This window comes from Haemorhous mexicanus, chromosome 21 (assembly GCF_027477595.1).
Source record: "Haemorhous mexicanus isolate bHaeMex1 chromosome 21, bHaeMex1.pri, whole genome shotgun sequence".
In the NCBI taxonomy this organism is placed as follows: domain Eukaryota; kingdom Metazoa; phylum Chordata; class Aves; order Passeriformes; family Fringillidae; genus Haemorhous; species Haemorhous mexicanus.
This window is the reverse complement of record NC_082361.1, coordinates 9912438-9933307: the sequence shown is the minus strand read 5'-3', so window position 1 is coordinate 9933307 and position 20870 is coordinate 9912438. Positions and strand designations below refer to the sequence as shown.

Sequence of the window (20870 nt, the reverse complement as noted above, 5' to 3'; positions counted from 1 at the left end):
TGATGTGGCCAAGAGCAAGCTGGAATCGGCAGCAAAGGACACAGGATCTCCTGCTCTCCAGCCTTGCATCCCCCTCCTGGCACCTGCCAAGTGCCCTGGCTGGGCAGCAAGGCTCCCAAGGGAAGGGCTGAAGGGCCACGGCTGCTAGCAGCAGCAGCAAGGCAGGAACAGCCACTTGTGGGTGACTTGTTCTGATCAGCTTCACAGGAGGGGAAAAATGAGGAGTTCAGTTAGAAAAGCTGTGCCTTCCCCATCCCCACTGTGGCTGATCCCTGAGCACAGCTCATCATTCTGTCAATGGGGCTGCAGCAGCCCCATTGTATCACAGCCCTGCCCAGCCCCGAAAATGTGGGGTTTTTACCCCCCTACCCCACCGTAAGGACTCAGCTGGCAGCCCTAATAACAGACGAAGTGCTCACTGACCATCCACTGATCTTGCTTCCTTTCTCCCAAAGTGAACGCTTTCAGTCTTAATTTTTAAAGTTTAATTCCTAAACTTTGCAGTACTTTTTATTTAGAAACGTCATGGACGCCTCATCCTCAGAACCCCAGAGGGCTCTGCTCAACTATCAGGCACAACTGTCTCTCAGAAAAATCACCAGTCATGGATGGGAAATCAAACCGCAGATTTCACCAGGATTTAAATCAGATATTACAGAAGAACAAGGCAGAAGGATTTGCTTTAATGTTCAGTGAAGGAGTCTGTCCTGTGCTGTCCAGTGAAGGTATCACCGCCCGCTCCCTACCGCACGTAGTTCTTGGGGAAGAACTGGAAGAGCTTGCCCTCCTGCGTGGGCTCGAAGCCGTACTTCTCCAGGCTGTTGGGGTCGAATGTGCCGTCCTTCACGTCCTTCTCGATGCGCGGAGCCACCAGCTGGTCGAAGAGCTGCTTGGCCGTCATGGGCGGCTCGGAGCCCTCGGCGGCGCGGTACGACACGTAGGGCCGCAGCTTGAAGCCCGTCAGGTCGGGCACGACGAACTCGGGCACCATCTCCTTGACGAGGAGGAACTTCTTGTTGCGGGTGAGCACGCCCAGCTTCTTGGCACCGCGGCCCTTGTTGTGGCTCCGCGGGCCGCGCTTGCTGGTGAACGGCGACACGCGGTCGGCGCCGCGCACCAGCCCGCGGACTAGCTGGGTCAGCAGCCCCATGCCGGGCACCGAGGGCTCAGCGAGGCCGGAGCCGGCCCCTGCAAGCACCAGGACCTCCCCGAACCGGGCCGGGGCCGGGGCCGGGTCGCCCTCACGACCCAGAGCAGCCCCGCGGCGCTCCCGCCTCCGCACACCCCAACACCGCCCGCTCCCATTGGCCGGGCCGCGCCAGCCAATCCGCAGCGCCGATGCTGCCCCCGCGCGACACGCGCGCCGAACGGCTCGGGGGGGCTTTCCCCGCCAATCAGCAGCGAGCGGCCCGCGGCGTGGGCGGGGCCTGAGGCGGCCGCGCCCCCTGGTGGCAGAGGGCGGGGTCTGCGCTCGGCGCCCTTCGCCCCCGGCCCGAGGTCCGAGAGCGCCGAGGACCGGAACCGGCACCGGGACCGGAGCTGGCACCGGCACCGCGACCGGCACCGGGATGATGGCGGGGGAAGGAGCGGGTGAGAGGGTGCCAGGGATCACTGGAACGCGGCGGCGGGACGCGGGCCTGGCGGGCTGCTGCAGCCGCGCGGTGCCCCCGGCCGGTGCCCCAGGCCCGGCGGGAGGAGTTGTTGTTGTCTTGTTTGGAGCCCGTGTCCCGAGCTCTAACCTGGCGGAACGGGGCTGGGACAGAACCCGGGTCCGGCCGGGAGAGTGACCCGGGGCTGGCCGCGGGTGCTCATGAGGGTGACCCGCGGTCGATGCCCGTCCGTGCCCGGGCAGGGTCGGGGCTGTCCCCGGGCTGTCCCGTCCCGCGGGGCCGTCCCGGTGTTTGCTTTCGGTAGGAGCAGGGCTGGGTCCGGCTGTGTCCGGGCACGGAGCTCTCCCGCAGCCTCTGTCCGTGTGGAGAGGCTCCCGGGGAGCTTCTGCCTGCATTCCCGTGCTGTGGAGAAGGTTATTCGGGGGAAGTCCCGTTCCCCAGCGCTTCACAGCTGGGTTTTATTGCTCGGCACAACGGGAGGATAAAGTTAAAAAATTGTTGTTCCCCTTGTGTTGTTCAAGAGTTTGCATCGGAAGCTGCGGTCATCTCCTAATTCAGTCTTCTCTTTGCTTTTGTCTTTGGTCCTGCCGCTCCTCCAGACGTGGATGAAGGGGACGACAGCACCAGCCTTCAGGTACAATTTGTTTTGCTCTTATTTTTGGACTTACTTATTTCCCTGTGGGTGTTTCCAGAAGCTGTAAGCAGCTGTACCTAATTTGATAGCGTTGGGACCATGCCTTTAGATGCTTTTACTTTGAAAGAGCCTTTCCTGCTGGGAGTTTTATCCTTTCAGACTTTTGAGGATTGGTCCCATTTTACTGTGGGTGTGTTTTGTTTCTTGCAAGCCATTCATGCTCTGCTTCATATTCTAAACTGTTTTAATAATGCTATGATTTAAATACTTTTATTTTTATCCTGAAAAAGGAGGAGTTCCAGAATTCTGGCAAACTGCACTTCTTGCATTTGTTTTTAATCACAGATGTGAAACTCACAGACCAAAAAGGCACATGATGCTTTCCCTAGTGTGAAAAACAAACCCCATGAGAGGAAATAGTTCTCAAACTAAAAAACATACACAGTGTACTTGTGCACATTTAACAATGTTTTGTGAAAATCCAGGTTCCGTAGTCAAAACAAGGCTCGGGTGCCTCTGAGCTGTGAGGAATCCTTGTATTTGGGCTAATCCCAATTTTAAGTCCTTGTTTTCAGGGCTGATAAGCCTTTCCCACCCCTGCCTGCCCGGGGAATGTGTCAGTGTTTGCCTTGGACTGCAGTGAGGAGTGGTTGCACTCTCGGCAGTGCTGGGTGCCTGGACCCTGGATGGGTGTGAGCTGCACTTGTGGGGCTGCATGTTTGTGCTGATTGCTGCTCAGCCCCGAGGTCTTAAGGAAACTCGGACATCAGGAGGCAGAGGAATGCTCTTTGTGCCAGTCCATGCTCTGGGCAGGTCCAGGTCTTTGTGCCAGGTCTATGCTCTGCTCACGTTCAGATGGAGAGCGGGCCCTGCAGGGTGGTCCCACAGGTGTTGTGGGTCTGGGGATTCCTTGGGTGAGGTCCTTGGGTTGGGGTGCTGAGCACAGCCCTCCTCAGAGAGGAGTGCCCTGGTGACTTGGCTGTAACTTCATTCCTGTCCCAGGAGCTGTCACAGCAGTCACTGACACATCTCAGGTGTCTGCACAGCTCAGCCTGGCTGCTTTGCTTCCTCTGCTTGTCCACAAGGATTGTCCAGGCTGGGAAAGATCCCCCCTGAATCTGAGCAGGGGAGTATCACACTGTCACTCGTGAAAACTTTGCAAGAACCTCTCAGGGGTTCTTGGAGCTCTGAATTTCATCTTTCCCTTCTTGCTTTTCTGCACTGAGGCCCCAGACTGGGCATGTTTGTGTTTTATTCTTTCCCCATGGATTTGTTTCTCCCCTTGCAGCAGCAATGTGAGTGTCAGTTGGCAATTACTATTTTTGGTGTTATTTGAGATCATACAGGCCTGGGGAGCAGCAGAACTGTCCATGTTCCAGTGTCCCTGACACTGTCAAGGGGAAATAAATGCATTAAGTGACCAGAACAGACTTCCACCAGGAGCTCTGTGTCACCAGGTGTTCTACCTGTTGCTGACACATCTTCAGCTTTTTATTTTTTTCGAAACCTTGTGACTTTTCACTGCAATCCCATGAGTAATAGTCTGATAACAATAGTGACAGAGTTAGTTTGACTATTGTTGGGTTTAAGTGCTAAAGTGACCTGAGAAGGCAAAGGGAGCCCAGGGATCTGTATGAGGTGACTGGTCTGGCAGGAGTTTGCTTTGTGCTGTAAAACTGGAATTAATTCCATTAGAGAGACCAGTTTGGTGACTTGGTGTGCACTTCATTTTTCTCTTGGTGGCAAAGCTGAGTTCAGCTGTCATCCAGGTCTGGAACCAGGGGCAGGAATGGGACCTGAGCTGTGTGTAGTGCTTAATTCAAGTACTTTTAAGGCTCAAGACTTAGAGGGGGATGTATTTGTCCTTGTTCTCACATTGTTTCCACTTGTTCCTAAGATTTGTTTTACCTTTCCCCCCTTTCACTTAAGTTTTGGGTTGGCATTTGTGGGACTGTTTTAGGTGCCAGGTTTTATTCCTGGGTGACACTGGTGGACACAGGTCCCAGGACAGCACACCTGAGCTCATGTGCATCATCTGCTTTTTATGATGGCTTTAATATGCTGGTTTGTGACTTGTTTTTTCAGTCTCATAAAGTCCTTTGCATTCCATTCTCATTCTTGTTGTTCTGAATACCACAATGATTTAAAAAAGTGTTCATCTCTGTTTGACCCTGGTTTAGGCCTATTCAGGAATGCACTGAACTGACAGCAACACAAAACTCCCCTACTGATCCCTTTCCACTGAATGTTTCTGTTTGCAAAGTGGGTTATAAGTCAAAGAAAAACACAATCAAGTTGGTTGAGATGTTTTCATGGGGGCTTTTCTCCAGCTGTGGGAAACTAATTTCCCCTTCCTTTTGGTGCCAGACTGTGATGCCAGGAGGTGGGACCCCCATCCTGCAGTTTGTGGAGGACAGGATCCAGACCACCATGGTAAAGTAGAGCTGCAGTCAGCTGGGGGTGTGTCCAGAGGGCTGGGGGTGCATCCAGAGCAGCTTCTCCTGAGCTCCATGAGCTCTGCTGAGCCACTGCCAAGCTCTGAGTGTTTGTTTCTTTGCTGTCACTGTGCTTGAGGCAGGAATTCGTTGCTGTTAGTTAGAATCACAGGCTGGTTTGGGCTGAAAGAGACCCTAAAGCCCATCCAGTTCCATCCCCTGCCAGGGACAGACACCTCCCACTGTCCCAGGCTGCTCCCAGCCCTGTCCAGCCTGGCCTTGGGCACTGCCAGGGATCCAGGGGCAGCCCCAGCTGCTCTGGGCACCCTGTGCCAGGGCCTGCCCACCCTGCCAGGGAAAGATTTCCCAATATCCCATCCAACCCTGCCCTCCTTCATCCTGAGGCCATTCCCCTTTGTCCTGTCCCTCCGTGCCCTCATACACCCCCTGTGCATTGAGTTGATCAGCTCCCAGATCTTTACGGAGAAAAACATGGAATATTTTCCATGTGATAGAGGACTGGTCACTGGTGCAGTTTAAACTTCCTGCATATGAGATGTTTGAATTAAAAATAAGTATTTATGAACATGCTTGGCTTTTAGACATCTCACTGAGCTGTGTTCTTCAGCCCTTCAAAAAGTATGTAATAACTTCTGAAGTTGGAAATTATTAACTTCTTTCTCCTTAAATTTCCCTTCCAGCTGACTGGAATTGCAATTGGAGCTGCAGTTGCCCTGTTGCTTATAGCAGTTGTTGTGTTTGTCGTGTACAGAAGAGTGAGGCAGTCTAGTAAGTACTTGATAACCATGTAAGTTTTAAACCCAGTTTTTCCATCAATCTTGAGTCTGTTTGTAATTTTCTGTGGTAGTTGTTTGCAGTAGAGGTGTGGTTCTTGCAGGACAGCAGCTTTAAAGGATGAGAACTTGTGCTGGTTCCCTTCCCCAGGTGTGAGCCCAGAACTGTCACGTGCAGGACCTGCAGGATTTATTTCTTTGGGGTGAGAGCAGTGCCAGCCTCAGGACCAGTTGGGAATTCTGCAGAGGAATTCAACCCTGCTGTGATTTCACTGTCACAGATGGAGAAATGATTGAATTAGAGGTTTCCTTGAGGAGATTGAAACTACCCAAGCCTTCAGTCTGTTTAGAGAGCCCTTTATCTCCTCTGGGGCTGAGGTGGAGCCTCAGGGCAGCCCTGCCTGGGTCTGGCTCGGCCAGAGCTGGGGAATGAGGGATCCCAGGGTGGTTTAAATCCCAAACCCTGCCCAAGAGCTGTTCTGGAGGCAGCCAAGTGCCCCAGCTGTGCTCAGGTGTTCTCCCAGCTGCTGCAGGTGGTTTCTGATGTGATGCTTCTGTTGCAGAACAAGCTCAGCCCCACGTGCCTCAGTACAGGTTTCGCAAGAGGGACAAAGTGATGTTCTACGGGAGGAAGATCATGAGGAAGGTGAGGGCACCTGGCACAGGGGAGGGAAGCAAAGATTAAAATCCAGTTTGGGAGGTGTAAAATTAGAAACACTTCACTGGCTGAGCCTGGCCCAGGGCCTTCAACCTATAAATCTCCCTGGGATGTTGTGGATGTTTCAGAGCTCCTGCAGTACTGGCTGCATTGCTGATGGAGCAGCAGCAGCTTCTCTTTCTGGCCAGACCTTTCCTCTTTGAAAAATATCTGCAGTCAATGAGGGTAGCAATAAATCAATGAGTATCTAACTCCTGTAGGGAGTTGATGATTGTTTAAATATCCCAGAATCCCAGACTGGTTTGGGTTGGAAAGAACCTTAAAGCTCATCCCATTCCATGCCCAGCCATGGCCAGGGATACCTCTCACTATCCCAGGATGCTTCAAGCCCTGCCCAACGTGGCCTGGGACACTTCCAGGGATCCAGGGGCAGCCACAGCTTCTTTGGGCACCCTGTGCCAGGGCCTCCCTGCCCTCACAGGGTCCTGGCTGTTCCGTGTGCTGCCAAGTCCAGGTGTGCACTCCCTGCAAACCAACATCTGTAGAAAAACAAAGTACAGGGAAGTAACCATCCTTACTCACCCTGTGTGGTGGAACACTTCCTTCTGTGAACTGCCCCAGCCTCTGCCTCCCACACTTCACTGAGGTGAATTCAAACACTTTGACTTAATTAGACACTGGTGGGTTTAATATTCAGTTCTGGAGCTGTTTCATCGTGGAGGAGGTGGCTACTCCCTGAATCTTGCATGGCAGATCAGCCTTTAAGGAGAACTAGGCCAAAAAAGCCCTCAGTGAGAGGAAATTTTGTGTCTGCAACTTTATAGGTTTAATATTCTTGATGATTTTCATGTGAAACTTCATAATTTGAGTAGTTTTTAACCAAACTGTTTATCTGTAATTCACATAAGTAAAGAATGCTTAGAATTCCACATGGCAAAATAATTTCAGGAAATTTTTTGTTTGAATTTTAGACCTTATGTACCTTACTTTTTGCTTTTCTTCCTGAGTAAGGCAGAGAACATTACACCCAAACTGGTTGCACTTCCTGGGTTGCACTTCCTGGGTTTTTAATAACATACCAATATTTTATTAAAAAAAAAAAAAAACCCTCCAAACTAATAAAGATTCCTTTTGTGAGAGAAACTTTTTACAGAGATTCAACTCTTAGGCTAGCAAGTGGGAAACTGGGAATGTTTTGAAAATACTTAATGAGGGGTTTGCTTGGTGTAGCACTTGTGGTGTTTCTCCAGAGGGTGGCATCTGGGAACCAGGAAATGCAAGGAGAAGCCTTGGTTTGTCACCATCACAGTCAGAGTCCTGGAATATCCTCAGTGGGAAGGAACCCACAGGGATCCCCCAGCCCCTGTCCCTGCCCACACCCCCCACCAGCCCCACCCTGGGCATCCCTGGCAGCGCTGTCCAAAGGCTCCTGGAGCTCTGGCAGCCTCGGGGCCGTGCCCATTCCCTGGGGAGCCTGGGCAGTGCCAGCACCCTCGGGGGGAAGAACCTTGCCCTGATCTCACAGAATTCACAGAATCCCTGGGTTGGGTTGGAAGAGACCTTCAAGACCATCGAGTCCAACCCAGCCCCAACACCTCAACTCAACCCTGGCACCCAGTGCCACATCCAGGCTTTGTTAAACTCACCCAGGCATGGGGACTCCACACCTCCCTGGGCAGCCATTCCAGAACTTTATCACTCTTTCTGTAAAAAACTTCTTCCTGATATCCAACCTGAATTTCCCTTGGCACAGCTTGAGACTGTGTCCTCTGGGTCTCCAGCCTGACCTGCCCTGGCCCAGCTCCAGCCATTCCCTGGCTCCTGTCCCTGTCCCAGAGCAGAGATCAGTGCCTTACTCCTCTTCCTGATGAGAACCACAGCTAGCAGTCCTTCCCCTCTACCATCCATTAGTGCTGTAGAAGTTGATTCTTAAAATCAAAATCTACTCCACTTACTTTATAGAAAGGAAGTGATCCTGAAGTGGATATTCCAATCCTCCAAGGTCTTATAGGAGCTCTTCACTCTGCTCACACTGTAATGGCTGGTAAATGTGTTGGTGCCTCAGCAGGGTTGGAATTAGCAGGTTGGTTTTTTTTTGGTTTTGGGATTTTGTGACTGTTTTTGTGTCCATTATTCCCCCCTAGGTTACAACTCTTCCCAACTCTCTGGTTGGGAACACCGTCCCTCGCCAACGGATGCGGAAACGGGCAAAGGTTTTATCTCTGGCTAAAAGGTACTTGGGACTTTGGGAAGGGGAAAATTCACATCGTGGGGGCTGGTTTGGGGTTTCTACTTGTGATTTGGAACTTATCCCTAGCAGAGCCCTTTTCTGTAGCTGTTGGTTTCTCCCAGTCCTGTCAGCTGTGGCTCAGCTGGGAGGTCTGCTGGACTGGGATGGTTTTGGTGAGGAAAGGCAGGAGGGTGGAATGTTTTAGCTAATTGATAATGTCACTTGGGATGGTGAATTTTAGTACTTATTATATGCTTATTTAACATTTCCTATTAGTACAAATTTAACATTTCCTATGAGTATAAGAGAGGGAACATCCTGAACTTCCTTTTTCCTTTGCAGGATTCTGCGTATTAAGAAGGAATGTCCAACTCTGCAGAGGAAAGAACCTCCTCCTTCTTTGCTAGAGGCAGATCTGACTGAATTTGATGTCAAGAATTCCCACTTGCCATCAGAAGTCCTGTACATGCTTAAGAATGTCAGGTAATGTTAAATGGAAAGAGAAATTTAGAGTTTGGTTTTGATGGATGTTCAAGTGATGTAAATATTTGACAGTTTGTGTCAAATCTCAGATTTTACAACTGCATGGTCAGAATTCTGAGGGAGTTGACTGAAATTCTCTGAGCATAAGAGCATAAGGACAAAATGAATGACTTTGAATTTTCTAGAACCGTTAAAAATATAGTTGAGTTTGTTGTAAAAATTAAAAAAAGAGATGAGGGGAGGGAAAGGAAGTAGTTTAGTTGTCTCAGCTTGGGAATAGTGCTAATAAATGTTCTAACATGAACAGATTTAGTGCATCTTAAAACTTCTGTTTAGGCTGTATCAGGCAAATTTTTTTTTTGTACAGAAAAGCATCATAATTGGTAAATGTTAATTGGATACCATATTGACAGCTCCCTGGGCTGCAGGATCTTTTACCTCTCTGCCTGAAAAGGTTGCAAATAAATCAAAGTCAACTTAATCCCCACAGCTCTTTGGCAGACTAAGGAGAAGGGTTGGTCTTTGTGCCCCTTCAGCAAGGGGTTAAATTGCTGACACAGCAAAGAGGAGATCTTCCAATCTGTAATTTTGGTTTTGCTTGTGGGTGTTCATTTTTCCTCCCAGTTGTGATACAATATAGTCCTGAAGGTCAGTCATTCTCAAATAAAAATGCTATTTCAGTCATCTGAACTTGCAGCTGTGAAATGATGGTCTCCTATGACTAATGGATGTTGCAGTAGGATTTGATGGATTGATCCTGATAAATGTGAGCCGTTGGAGCTCTGTACAGAGTGATCAGGTGTGAAACCCATATTTCTCTCTGCCTGGCAGCGACTGACTGGAGTCCAGGTGCATGTTACCAGCAGGAGATGGAATATTCCAAACTTGCAATTGCATGCAGATGACAGGAGCTTTTCCCTCTTTTCAGTATTTCTCCTGTGTCCTGCTTCCATGGACAGGGCAGCTGCCCTAAAAGGGGAAGTTCCTGGGGTAGCCTTTCTCACAGAGTGTGTGTATCAGGCAGGTTTTTATTTTTATTCTCCTCCACAGGCCATGCTGCTGTTTGCTGGAGGAAGTTTGGCTGTCCTTCTGTCTGAGCCTACATTCCTTGGAGGGCTCCCCCAAAGGAGCCCCAGCATTTCCAGCTCTATGTTTCCTGCTGCTCTTGCACCTTGTTTTGGGCAGCTCTTTGGGGCTCCTTCCCTGCAGCTGCTCCTCTGGGCTTCCTCTGCTCCTTGCAGCTGGGGCTTTGCTAATTTAGGAAGGATTTTCCAAAGGCTGTGGTGATTTCAGGTTTTCCCTTGGCATTTTCTTTGCTGCAGGGTCCTTGGGCACTTTGAGAAGCCCCTGTTCCTGGAGCTGTGCAAGCACATGTTCTTTGTGCAGCTGCACGAGGGCGAGTACATCTTCCGTCCTGGGCAGCTGGACGACAGCATCTACGTGGTGCAGGATGGAAAGCTGGAAGTTTGCATCCAAGAAAGTGTAAGAACCTGTTCAGACTCAGGTGTTTATTAGTTCTTAGTTGTGTTACAGTCTCAGAAGCTGTGAGTTCTGCAGTACTTTACTCTAACAAGGAAAAGTGGAGATGTAGCTCTCTCTCTACAAGGCCTTTTAAGGATAAACTGTCCAATTAAGAAATGACACCCCAATTATTTTTACTTTTAACCCAATAACCAACTACCCATGCCTTGCAGTGTGGACTTTTTTATCCAATTACACAAAACCACCCAAACCCATGAAGAAGGACCAGCCTCCACCCTAAAACCTCCATTTTGCCTTATATATATTACTATATTCTAAACCCTCCACCATGTGATGTCCCACACTTCTATTCAAACTCCACACCCACAATCCCAGTTCTATCATTCCATTTTGGAAGAAGCTTCTCCACGGCCTCAGGTGAAGTGCAGTGTTCTCTTGGTGGTCAGTGCCTGTCAGCACAGAAAGTCTGAAATTCTCAGCATCCAGGGTTCCAGCAAGAACCCACTGCTCTGCACTTCCTGAGAGAAATCTGTTGGCACAGCAGATAGGCTTGCATGAATCATTAAGCATTGATTAAACTTAGACATGTGAATCACAGTGGGTTAGAGGGATTAATCCCAGCTCTTTGGGGCTGTGGTATTTGTAAAGATCAAAGTTTGTAGCAGTCCCTCGTGTCACGGATGAGAGAGCAGAACACAAAGCTGATGAGGCAGCTGGAATGATCCTCATATAGGAGATGCAGAAGTTATTGAGGGAAGACAGGGTGCAAGAAGGCCTTGGAAACATTCACCTTTTAAAGGTCATTACAGAATGGATTTGGGCACAGAGAGCAGGAGAGACCAGGCTCTCCTCAGAATAGTCCAGCGGGAGTCAGTGGGTTTGTCTGGGAGGTGGAAGAGTCAGATTCACTTCTGGATAGATGGGAGAAAAGGTGATGGTTTGTTTTCCATGTGAGTCTCAAAATGTTGAACACCAGTCCATGTCATCCCTTCTGTCAAGGTAAATTCTTAATTTTTACCTTCTTCCTGACTGAACTTTGAGTTTAACTTTTGGATGTGAGCAGTTTTCCAGTGCCTGAAAGTTTAGTGGGCTTGTGTTTGGAAATTATATCAAATTTGCTGCTTTCTGTGTATTTTTACATTTTGCTGCTCCTGTTTTGTACAACCTCTTGACAGGTAACCCCTCAGTAAAGGGAGCTCATTGTGCCTCTGTGTTTTCTTGGTGTTACATAGCAAAGACAAGCAGATCACATCCCTCGAAAAAACTGGCTCATAGTTTCTTTTAATTTATCACTTTTAGAAAGCTGGTTTAAAACTCTGAGTTTGGAATTAGCACGTTTCCATCAGAGCAGAGAGAAAAGAAGCACCCTGGCTTTCTGAAATGCTGCAAGTTTGTCCAAATGCAGCTGTGAGGCTGCAGTAATGCTGTGTGTGTGTTTGCAGGATGGAACAGAGGTGGTGGTGAAGGAGGTGCTGGCAGGAGACAGCGTGCACAGCCTGCTGAGCATCCTGGATGTCATCACGGTGAGTCCTGGCAGGGGCACATCCCTGCTGCTCCCACTGAGCCTGGCAGGGGAAGCAGGCCTTGGGCATTCCCTGGGAAGAGTCAGGATGCAAAATGGGTTTTTTGGTCATTCTTCTCCTCCCAGACCTTTGCAGGTGTAAGCTGAGCTTAGTGGTGTGGAGAGTGCTGGTGAAATGTGTGCTTGACTGGCTGACTCTGATTGGCAGGAGGATCTGAATGATCCCTTTGTGTCTGGAAAACTGAGATTACAGTTTGATTTGCTCAGATCACAACTCAGGCATGTCAGGAAAATTTATCCACAAACACCAGAGGTTTATGTCCAAAAAGGAGACAGAGGAGTCCTTTTACTTTATTCCAATAAAGGGAGGGGCCGTGGGGCATTCCCCTGGGGTCTCTCACATTTTTGGAGGATGCAGCCTCCTTTTTATCCCAATTTCCCAGCCATATTTCCCTTCTGTCTTTCCCCATTGGCTGGGGTACTTGAGAGGCTCAGACTTCCCAAAACACCTGATACCAGAGATTTCCCTCTAATGTACAACCCTCCCTTTTAATTTTTAATTCTTATGGAATTTAGGGGTTTTTCTTCCCCATTGTTTCTTTCAGCTTTCAATGTCTAATTTCATTTATCAGCAAACCCAAAGTTGATTTGTAAAAGCAAATATCATTTTCCATTCATCAATCAGTGGAATCCTTCCCATTGTTTCTTTTATCTCCCAGTGCTGGTTTTATCTACCAGCAGTACCACAGCTTGTTTGCAAAGACAAATCTGCTATTCCTCTCAGGCAGGAGCAGGACCAGGTTGGGGCCCAGCAGTCCCAGCTTTTACATGTTTGATGAGTTGCTTAATGAATTTGGTTTTATTTAGTCTAATGAAAACAAATCTGACATTTGTTAGTACTGTAATTATACTGTGAAACCAGTTGATGGATTTATTTTGTTTTGTAACATCAGTGGTGCTGGTGGCCAGCTGAGGGCTGTGCTCTGTGGCAGGGGCCAGGGTGAGCTGAATGCTGATCCTATTCAGTGCAAAATTGGTGGATTTTGTTTCAGTTGGAATTAGACTGCTGGTTTTTGCTGAAATCACTTTAGGAATGCCTAAATGGAAAGTGTTGAATTCAACATCTTTGATAATACCCAAGCCCTGAAGGTGTTTTCCTGAAGGATTTTGGTAGGATGGGATTTGAGAGAATGAAGATAAATCTAGTCAATAAGCTGTTCATGTTTGCCCTGTGCCATGTTTCTGCCCTGCTTGGCTGTTGCTGTTCATCAAAAGGTGCCCTTGCTGTGTGTGTGAGGAGCTGGATGGCCAGGCCAGAGTGCTGGGGAATGGTGCTGCCTCCAGCTGGCAGCCAGTCAGCAGTGCTGTCCCTCAGGGCTCTGTGCTGGTGCCAGCTCTGTTCAAGAACTTTATTGGTGACATGGCTGAGGATATTGAGTCTTTCGTTAGTAAATTTGCAGATGACACTGAGCTGGGAGCTGTGTCCATCTGTCAGAAGGGAGAAGGGCTCTGCAGGGAGACCTGGCATGATTGGATGGGCAGAGTCCAGTAAGATGAAGCTTAATAAATCCAAGTGCCCAGTCCTGCATTCTGGCCACAGTAACCCCCTGCAATGCCAGAGGCTGGGGATGGTGTGGCTGGACAGTGCCCAGGCAGAAAGGGACCTGGGGGTGCTGGTCAACAGTGACTGCCCATGAGCCAGCAGTGTGCCCTGGTGGCCAAGAAGGCCAAGGGCTCTTGGCCTGGGTCAGGACTGGTGTGGCCAGCAGGAGCAGGGAGGACATTCTGCACCTCTTCCTGGCACTGCTGAGGGCACACCTGGAGAGCTGTGTCCAGCTCTGGTCCCTCAGGTTGGGAAGGACATTGAGGACCTGGAGAGCACCCAGAGGGGACAACGAGGCTGGAGAGGGGCTGGGAACACAAACCCTGAGAGGAACCCCTGAGGGAGCTGGGGGTGCTCAGCCTGGAGAAAAGGAGACTCAGGGCTGCCCTCATCACTCTCACAGCTCCTGACAGGTGCCTGTGCTCAGCTGGGGCTGGGCTCTTTCTCCAGCAGCACTGACAGAACCAGAGCACACAGCCTCCAGCTGTGCCAAGGGAAATTCAGGTTGGATATTAGGAAGAAGTTTTTTACAGAAAGAGTGATAAAGTTCTGGAATGGCTGCCCAGGGAGGTGTGGAGTCCCCATGCCTGGGTGTGTTTAACAAAGCCTGGATGTGGCACTGGGTGCCAGGGTTGAGTTGAGGTGTTGGGGCTGGGTTGGACTCGATGATCTTGAAGGTCTCTTCCAACTTGGTGATTCTGTGACTTCTGTGAGTTAAAGGATTCCCTGAAGTGTTCTTTGTCATTTCCAAAAGCAGTCACACACCTCTATATCCACATTATCTGTACATCTCTATTATGTATATCTGTAGTTCCCATAAAACCTGTTAACAGTGATAACATTTTTTAAGCTTGGTCACAGTTCTCTCTGTAGAAAGGGAATAATTTGGACTGTAACAAGTCTAGTTCTTGCTGTCAAATTCATAATATCTTTGTAAATCCACATTAGTTACTTCCACCACTAAATTTTCTTCATGACACTATTCTAAATAACAGGGCCATCATAAAGGAACATGAGTACCAGTCATGTTCTTGCCTGTTTAAAATGAATATAAGAAAAGAAATCCTTGTGTAGCAGTGCTTTATGGCTTTGTTTTCTAAAAAAGTGGTTGCCATTAATTTTTTATCCTGTTGGTTTTTTTTTTTTTTCATTTTTAATTCTCATTCTGTCTTTTTTTTTCTCTTTCTCATTAGTTATACCAGTGGTAAGTAAAAAAAATAGAAATGGTTGAAAGTGTGCAGAACAGAGTTAGCAGTCTGCAGAAGAATCTGTAATGAAAAAACCTTGAAATATTTTTTGCTAAACTTGTTCTCATTTATTTTTACAACTCTTTTGTTCCTCACTTCCCAGCTTTGTGAGCTGCTTGTTTCATGGCTGTTTTTCCTCTTCCTTATGTTCCTTGCAGACTTTAGGTAGAGGAGTAGCATGAAAATAGGTAAGGAGAGAGGAAGTAGCACTGGATCAAAATAGAGGAGACCCCTCAGTGTCATCCCAAAACAGTGAGTGAGTCTTAGAACATCCTGCAGATACCATAACCTGAATTGGATTTCAGTGCACCACCAAACACATGGCTGTGCTATGTTGTGAAGAAAGGGTGCATTCAGAGAGGATTTCAGTTGTCTGAGCTGGATTTGTGATTCTTTTGATTGATTTTGCAGCACCTGAAGTCAGGCTGGTCCCTCACTTAGTTGAGAGTTGTGCAAGAAAGTTGATGGTGCTACAAGAAGTAGCAAGATCTGGTTGGTGGACCTAAAAGAAAGGTCACACCAGAGGTACTTTAGTGATTGAATCTTTCAGCTTTTAAACTGAAAAGTCCCTTCAGTTCTACTCAATACAAAGGTGGCAGCTGTGACACGAGCCTTCCCTTATTCCAAGAACAGATTGATGCTGCTTTCTCCAGACTCTGAGGAGAAACTGGAAGCTTTTGAATCCAAGTGCTGCAGCCCCTTTCCTGGTATTCTGCAACATTTCTGAGGTGCAGTTAATGACTTTGACTTGATATTGCCACAAATACCAAAGAAATCTCTGAGCTGAGCCTTGTTGATGTTTCTGTTTTCAGCAACTCTTGCTGAGAGCTTGTGTGTGCAGCCAGAGCTTTTCCCAGAACAGTCAATGTTCATCCTGAGTGAACTGCTCCAGCAGAGATGTGATGCTGATTGCTGGAGATTTGGGGTTCACTTTTCTCTTGTCCTCCATGTGGAGATGCTCTTAGGAAAACAGGGGCCTGCTGGCATAGTTGGAATAAGAAAGTTGGAGAAAGAAGAGGCTGTGAGGGATATTGATCAAATGGCAGTGACTGGGGGGAGAGGGGAAATGAAAGTCAGGATTAAAAGAAGCTGGAAAATCACTTGGATAAAGGTGAGCCTGCAGGGCTGACAAGATGGATGAGGCTATAAAGAAGTGATGGATGGCTGCAAGAGCTTTGGGTGCAGCAATGTTGATGTAGAGGATGTCAGGAAGGAGTGAAGGAAGACAAAACCCAACCATGGAAATGGAGAGAACATCTCAGATTTTTGGGTCCAAAAAGGAGCTACCACTGCAGGTGGGAGAAAGTGAAACATCCATGTCTCTTGCAGCAGACTTTTTGACCAAACTTGGTGGGATTTGGCCATAAGCTGTCACCTGGGTTCAGCTGCTGCTTGGAGGTGATGCCTCAGCTCTTGGAATGAGACAGAAGTAAATAGTTACCTGCCCTGAGAACAAAAAGTTCTCTGTTGAAAAAAAACCTGTTTCATAACTGATTATAACTTAACTGTTCTTGTCATCTCAGTGTGTGATTGCAAAATAGTATAATTTGAACGTGGCATCTCCCTGTGCTGCTGATAACATTAGAGCTGAGAGAAGTGACAATTATGGAAGATTTCTTCCTCACACTCCCCTGACAGCTCTTGCATGTCCCAGCCCCATTAGCCATGGTGTTGGCCCTTTCAGAAGAGCTGCTCTCATGCAGGGATTTCAGAGAGGCAAAATTATATGCTGAAAACTCAGAGGAATGGGCTGTTCTTCGGAGAAAAAGGCTTCTGCATCGTTATCTGTTATTATCCTAAAGTGTTTAGCTGAGGTTGTCAGCACTGAGCACTTTCCAGAAAAAACCCAAATACTTTACTGGGTAGAATGGGGACCAGAGTTCTGGGATACCCAGGGTTCAGTTTTCTCTTTGGAATATCTCATGAAACACCATGAAACTTGACACTTATCATTGTCCAGCAACTAAAAATTTAATAATTTCTTTGGTTTTTTACTATATTTTTGCTGTAGAGATTGGTAGAAAATACAGTTGATGGCAAATGCAGTGCTTAAAAGCAAACCGTAAACATTTTATTTCACATGTAAGTATATGAAGTCCAAATTAATTCTTCATGTAAAGCCAGACTTCAAACTGGCCTGTAAAAGAAGATTGCTGCATTTATTTTTGGGTGCTGCCAAAGCACAGAAATGTTATTTGTTAATTTCTTTACTTAATTAAAAGAAACTTGGGAAAACTGAGGGCACTGGGAGCTTTGCACTGTAGGTCAAAGAGATGTTTAAAATTTCAGATCCCTCAGGAACTTGAAAATCAAGGCTATTAATATCATCCCCAGATTTTATAAAAAGGTCATCTGAAGTTGGTGTAATTAAGAAACTGGTTCCAATTAATTTAATTTAATTTTAGAATCTGCTCCATGGAGCCTTCCAGACCAGCAGGCAGACAGAGCTCCAGCTTTATTTTCCAGATTGTTTTGAGAAAGTCTCTTTGGTTTTGCTGGGTTCTTTAGGCAGGAATTCCTTCAGAGTGCTTGTGCTGAGTTGTGTGATGCTCTGCAAGTCTTGCAGGCAGTTTGGTTTGGAATCAGCATTTAACATTTGTGTGTCAGGGTTGGGAAAAAGGTGCCTTGTCTGGCTCTGGAGGGGAAAAGCTGCTGGAGCTGTGAGGTGCTGTTAAAATAGAAACTTAGTTTCTTCCCCTGCTCCTGCTCTGTGCTGCAAAAAGGCTCAGTTTATCTTATCAATACTGTGTAAATCAATATTTGATGGATTAGTAAATTAATTTATGAATTAGAGATGTTGTTTCCAGTATTTATTAAGTGGGTGAAAGGGATATTGTCTGTCTTTTTATCCAAGTGTTTGGCAGTAGGTTTTTATTAGAATCTGTTCTCATTTAAGGGGGAAGATCCCCCTTAAATGAGAAGGCTTGCTTTCCAGTGTGAAAAAAATCTCTGTATTCTACCCACTTTTCATTTGTTTGTTAGTTCCCCATCTGTTCTTTGAGCAGGATGGTCTAGACCAACTTTGTCTCCAGTAAAGAGAAGCTGTTTGGATTTGTCACATGGAATATTTAAAGTGTGTATATGTGTGTGTGTGTGTGTGTATATATATATATATATATATATATGAAAAAAATGTATATGTATCTTGAAACACAAGAAGTCTGCCTGTTTTTTGTCTTCCTCCATTATGTCTGTAATTGCTGTACAATTTTGTTGTGTTTTTCACTGGTTGTGTGAGTCTGGGGTTGTTTATGCAGCAAATAACTTGGTTGTCAGCACAGATAATAAAATCAACAAACCCTCTTTTCTCTGCAGCCTTGACTAGCTGGGATTTCAAAGGCTGGCTGTGTAATTCAGCTGTGTCCCAGCTGAGATCCTGGCACTGCCCTCACCCTGATCCAGCTCCCTGGAGCTCTCATTTCCCTGCCCTGTCTCTGGTGCAGGTGTGAATTCACCCTCATTACACCCCGTGGTCCTGGAGCACCAGCTCAAGGCTCTTTGTGGTCAGAGGTGTCTGGCAGACACAGCAGCAAAGCAGGAATTTGGGGACAATTGGATTGGGTCATTGATGGATTAACCCCCTGTCTCTGGAACTTTCTCTTAGGGTCATCCTGCTCCCTATAAAACCGTCTCGGCCCGAGCAGCCTCTCCATCCACAATACTGAGGCTTCCAGCCAGTGCCTTCCAGGATGTGTTCCAGAAATACCCTGAAACCCTTGTCAGAGTGGTGCAGGTAGGTAGAGCTGAGGGGGAAGGGGAACCACTCTCATTTCCAGGTTACAGGAGGATGTTTAGAGGCTCAGCAAGCTCATCATCCATCCTTTGCTAGATACAGAACTGCTCAGCACATCTTACCAAGATTTGGACTTGTTCTGCTGTTCTCCTGGCTGTTGAGCCTTAGACTTAATAATCCAATATTATCCCAAACAGGAAAAAAATGTTATGTATCTGTATATCCTCACTGATGAGTTTCTGCCTGTGGTATCCTCATCAGACCTGCCCTGTGAGTCTCTTGGTCCTTGGGGAGTAGAAAGGTGCTGGTGTGGGCTCTGCAGCTTGGGGTGCACCAGGAGGGCTCCAGAATGGCTGAGAATCATGAACAGACTGTCACATGTCCTGAAACAGGACTGCTGGACCCTCAGGAGCTCTTTGGTGAGGGCCGATGCTTTGGAAGGGTCACAAAATTCCGACTGACGTGTGAATTTTCACTTTAGATGCCTCTGTCAGCACCTGAGGGAAGAGCTGTGCTTTGTGTCAGTTGTGCTCACCTTCTGCTGCTTTGCAGGGGCTCAGACAGCTCTCCAGGGAGCATCTCCTGCAGGTGGAGGTGGTGCAGGGATCAGGTTAAGGATTTCCAGGCATGGTGCCTTGTCCCACAGGTGTAGCAGCCACAGGGTGACCCCACGAGTCACTCTGGGCTGTCCTTTGCTTTGCCACCACTTTTGAATCTGTTTGTCCTTGCAAACTGTTCTGGTCTCTGGATGATTTATGAGCAACACATGAACCTCCTCATTCTGCTGGTTGAAGGAGAACAGATCATTAACACCAAATTAATTTGCTCTGTGAGAGCTGATAAAAAAGAGGGGATGGCTCAGGAGTGGGAATTAGCTGGCAGGGCAGAGGAAGGTGCCACTGATTCCAGTGTTAGCTTTGAGTGCCTGTGGGGCAGTGGGACAAGTTCTGTATGGGGAGAGCTGGAATAATTTTTTTAATGAAGAGGAAAATTGGACACAAATGCTTCTATTTCAAGGCACTTTTACTATTGATGTTTATAGGAAACAAAAAGCATTTGGTGTTTGGGAGTAAGACTTTGGATTCTCGTGCCATCAAATGATTGTGAAGTCATTGGTAAATCATTTGAATCCGTCTCTGTCTCAATTTATCAGCTGCTAAAAAGGAATTTCAGCTTAGGGTACAGTCTGTATTTTATGGAGTGCTTTCAGGTACCCTGGTGCATGATTTTGTCTAAATGCCAGAATGAGTGTGGGAGAATGCTAAATCCATTGCTGCTGATTCTTTGTTCCCTGCTTGCAGATCATCATGGTGAGGCTGCAGAGGGTGACGTTCCTGGCCTTGCACAACTACCTGGGGCTGACCACAGAGCTCTTCAGCTGTGTGAGTTTGGGAGGCAGGCCCTCTGCTCTCCTGGCAGGGCACACAGAGGTTTTCCTTCTTCCAGAAGGTCATAAAACAAATGCTGCATATTAATTTCATAATGACAGTGCTTGAGGACTGAGGCACTTGTATAACCAGCCCATAAAACCCAGCCTACACTGATGCCTGGGGAATTGGTGGGGAGGCTTCAACTTCCCAAGTGCATAATTCCATGGTGATGAGTGTGCTCTGCTGGTGCTTCAGCACTTCTCATGTTTGCTGATGATGTCACCTCTGCCTGGAGCAGTAGGGAGAATGCTGCACCCGTGGTGGCAGAGGGTCAGGGAATGCTCAGAGTGCCAAGCTGGGAGTCCCCAGGCCCTGCTGGGATGCACTGAGGGAGCTGCAGATCCACCCTTGGGGATCTGGGGCTGATCAGCACAAGCTGAGCGGTTCCTGGGGAGGTCTGTGCAGGCTCCAGGGTGTGGAACACGTGTCAGGGAGGGGGTGGTTGATGTTTGCTTGTCCCCCCTGCTCCCAGCAGAGCCAGGGCAGCCCTCTGATCTCCGTGAGCAGCATCACCGCTGGAGCGGGCAAGGTGGGGAGGAGACAGACACCCAGTGCTGTGGAGGAGGAGCGTGGAGAGAAGCTTGAAAAGTCTGGGGAAGCCCTGGAAATGGGTAATGCTTCTGGAACCATGGAGGAACTGTCCTCTGGGATCTTCTTCAGTTCTTGTACTACTCACAGGATCCCAGCCTGTGGTGTCCCCTGGGGCCTGCTCACACCCTGGTCATCCCCTGCCAGTCCTGGCATGGAACCCCAGACTGCCTTGGGATGGAAAGGACATTGAAGCCCATCCAGTGCCACCCCTGCCATGGCAGGGACACCTCCCACTGTCCCAGGCTGCTCCCAGCCCTTTCCAGCCTGGCCTTGGGCACTGCCAGGGATCCAGGGGCAGCCCCAGCTGCTCTGGGCACCCTGGGCCAGGGCCTCACTGCCCTGAACAGTACAAGAATTTCCTCCCCAAACCCAGTCTAACCCTGCCCTCCAGCTGGAGGCCATTCCCCAGTGTCCTTTC

General features: G+C 48.1%; 2 protein-coding genes across 3 annotated transcripts in view; one reads left to right on the top strand and one right to left on the bottom strand.

Moving 5' to 3' along the window:
* Positions 1–470: 470 nt before the first annotated feature.
* MRPL41 (mitochondrial ribosomal protein L41) lies at positions 471–1307 on the bottom strand. Its single transcript, XM_059864967.1, has one exon. It carries the CDS (start codon positions 1148–1150, stop codon positions 743–745), a length of 408 nt encoding a protein of 135 aa, XP_059720950.1. The 5' UTR covers positions 1151–1307; the 3' UTR covers positions 471–742.
* Positions 1308–1438: 131 nt separating this feature from the next.
* PNPLA7 (patatin like phospholipase domain containing 7) overlaps positions 1439–20870 on the top strand; it is a 133199-nt gene continuing 113767 nt past the window's right edge. Inside the window, exons 1-12 of one of the 2 annotated variants that reach the window (XM_059865061.1) lie at positions 1439–1590; positions 2210–2244; positions 4612–4677; positions 5381–5468; positions 6037–6119; positions 8276–8364; positions 8704–8844; positions 10167–10326; positions 11769–11849; positions 18303–18431; positions 19733–19813; positions 20337–20472. In XM_059865061.1, coding sequence (XP_059721044.1) covers positions 1569–1590; positions 2210–2244; positions 4612–4677; positions 5381–5468; positions 6037–6119; positions 8276–8364; positions 8704–8844; positions 10167–10326; positions 11769–11849; positions 18303–18431; positions 19733–19813; positions 20337–20472 — 1111 coding nt within the window. In that variant the 5' untranslated portion in view covers positions 1439–1568. Of the gene's footprint in view, positions 1591–2209; positions 2245–4611; positions 4678–5380; positions 5469–6036; positions 6120–8275; positions 8365–8703; positions 8845–10166; positions 10327–11768; positions 11850–18302; positions 18432–19732; positions 19814–20333; positions 20473–20870 lie in introns of both variants that reach the window. The other variant, XM_059865060.1, reaches the window with a different exon arrangement.

Bases quoted from the DNA above. Each gene is read 5' to 3' on its own strand.
- MRPL41 (XM_059864967.1), bottom strand. From the start codon at position 1,150: ATGGGGCTGCTGACCCAGCTAGTCCGCGGGCTGGTGCGCGGCGCCGAC.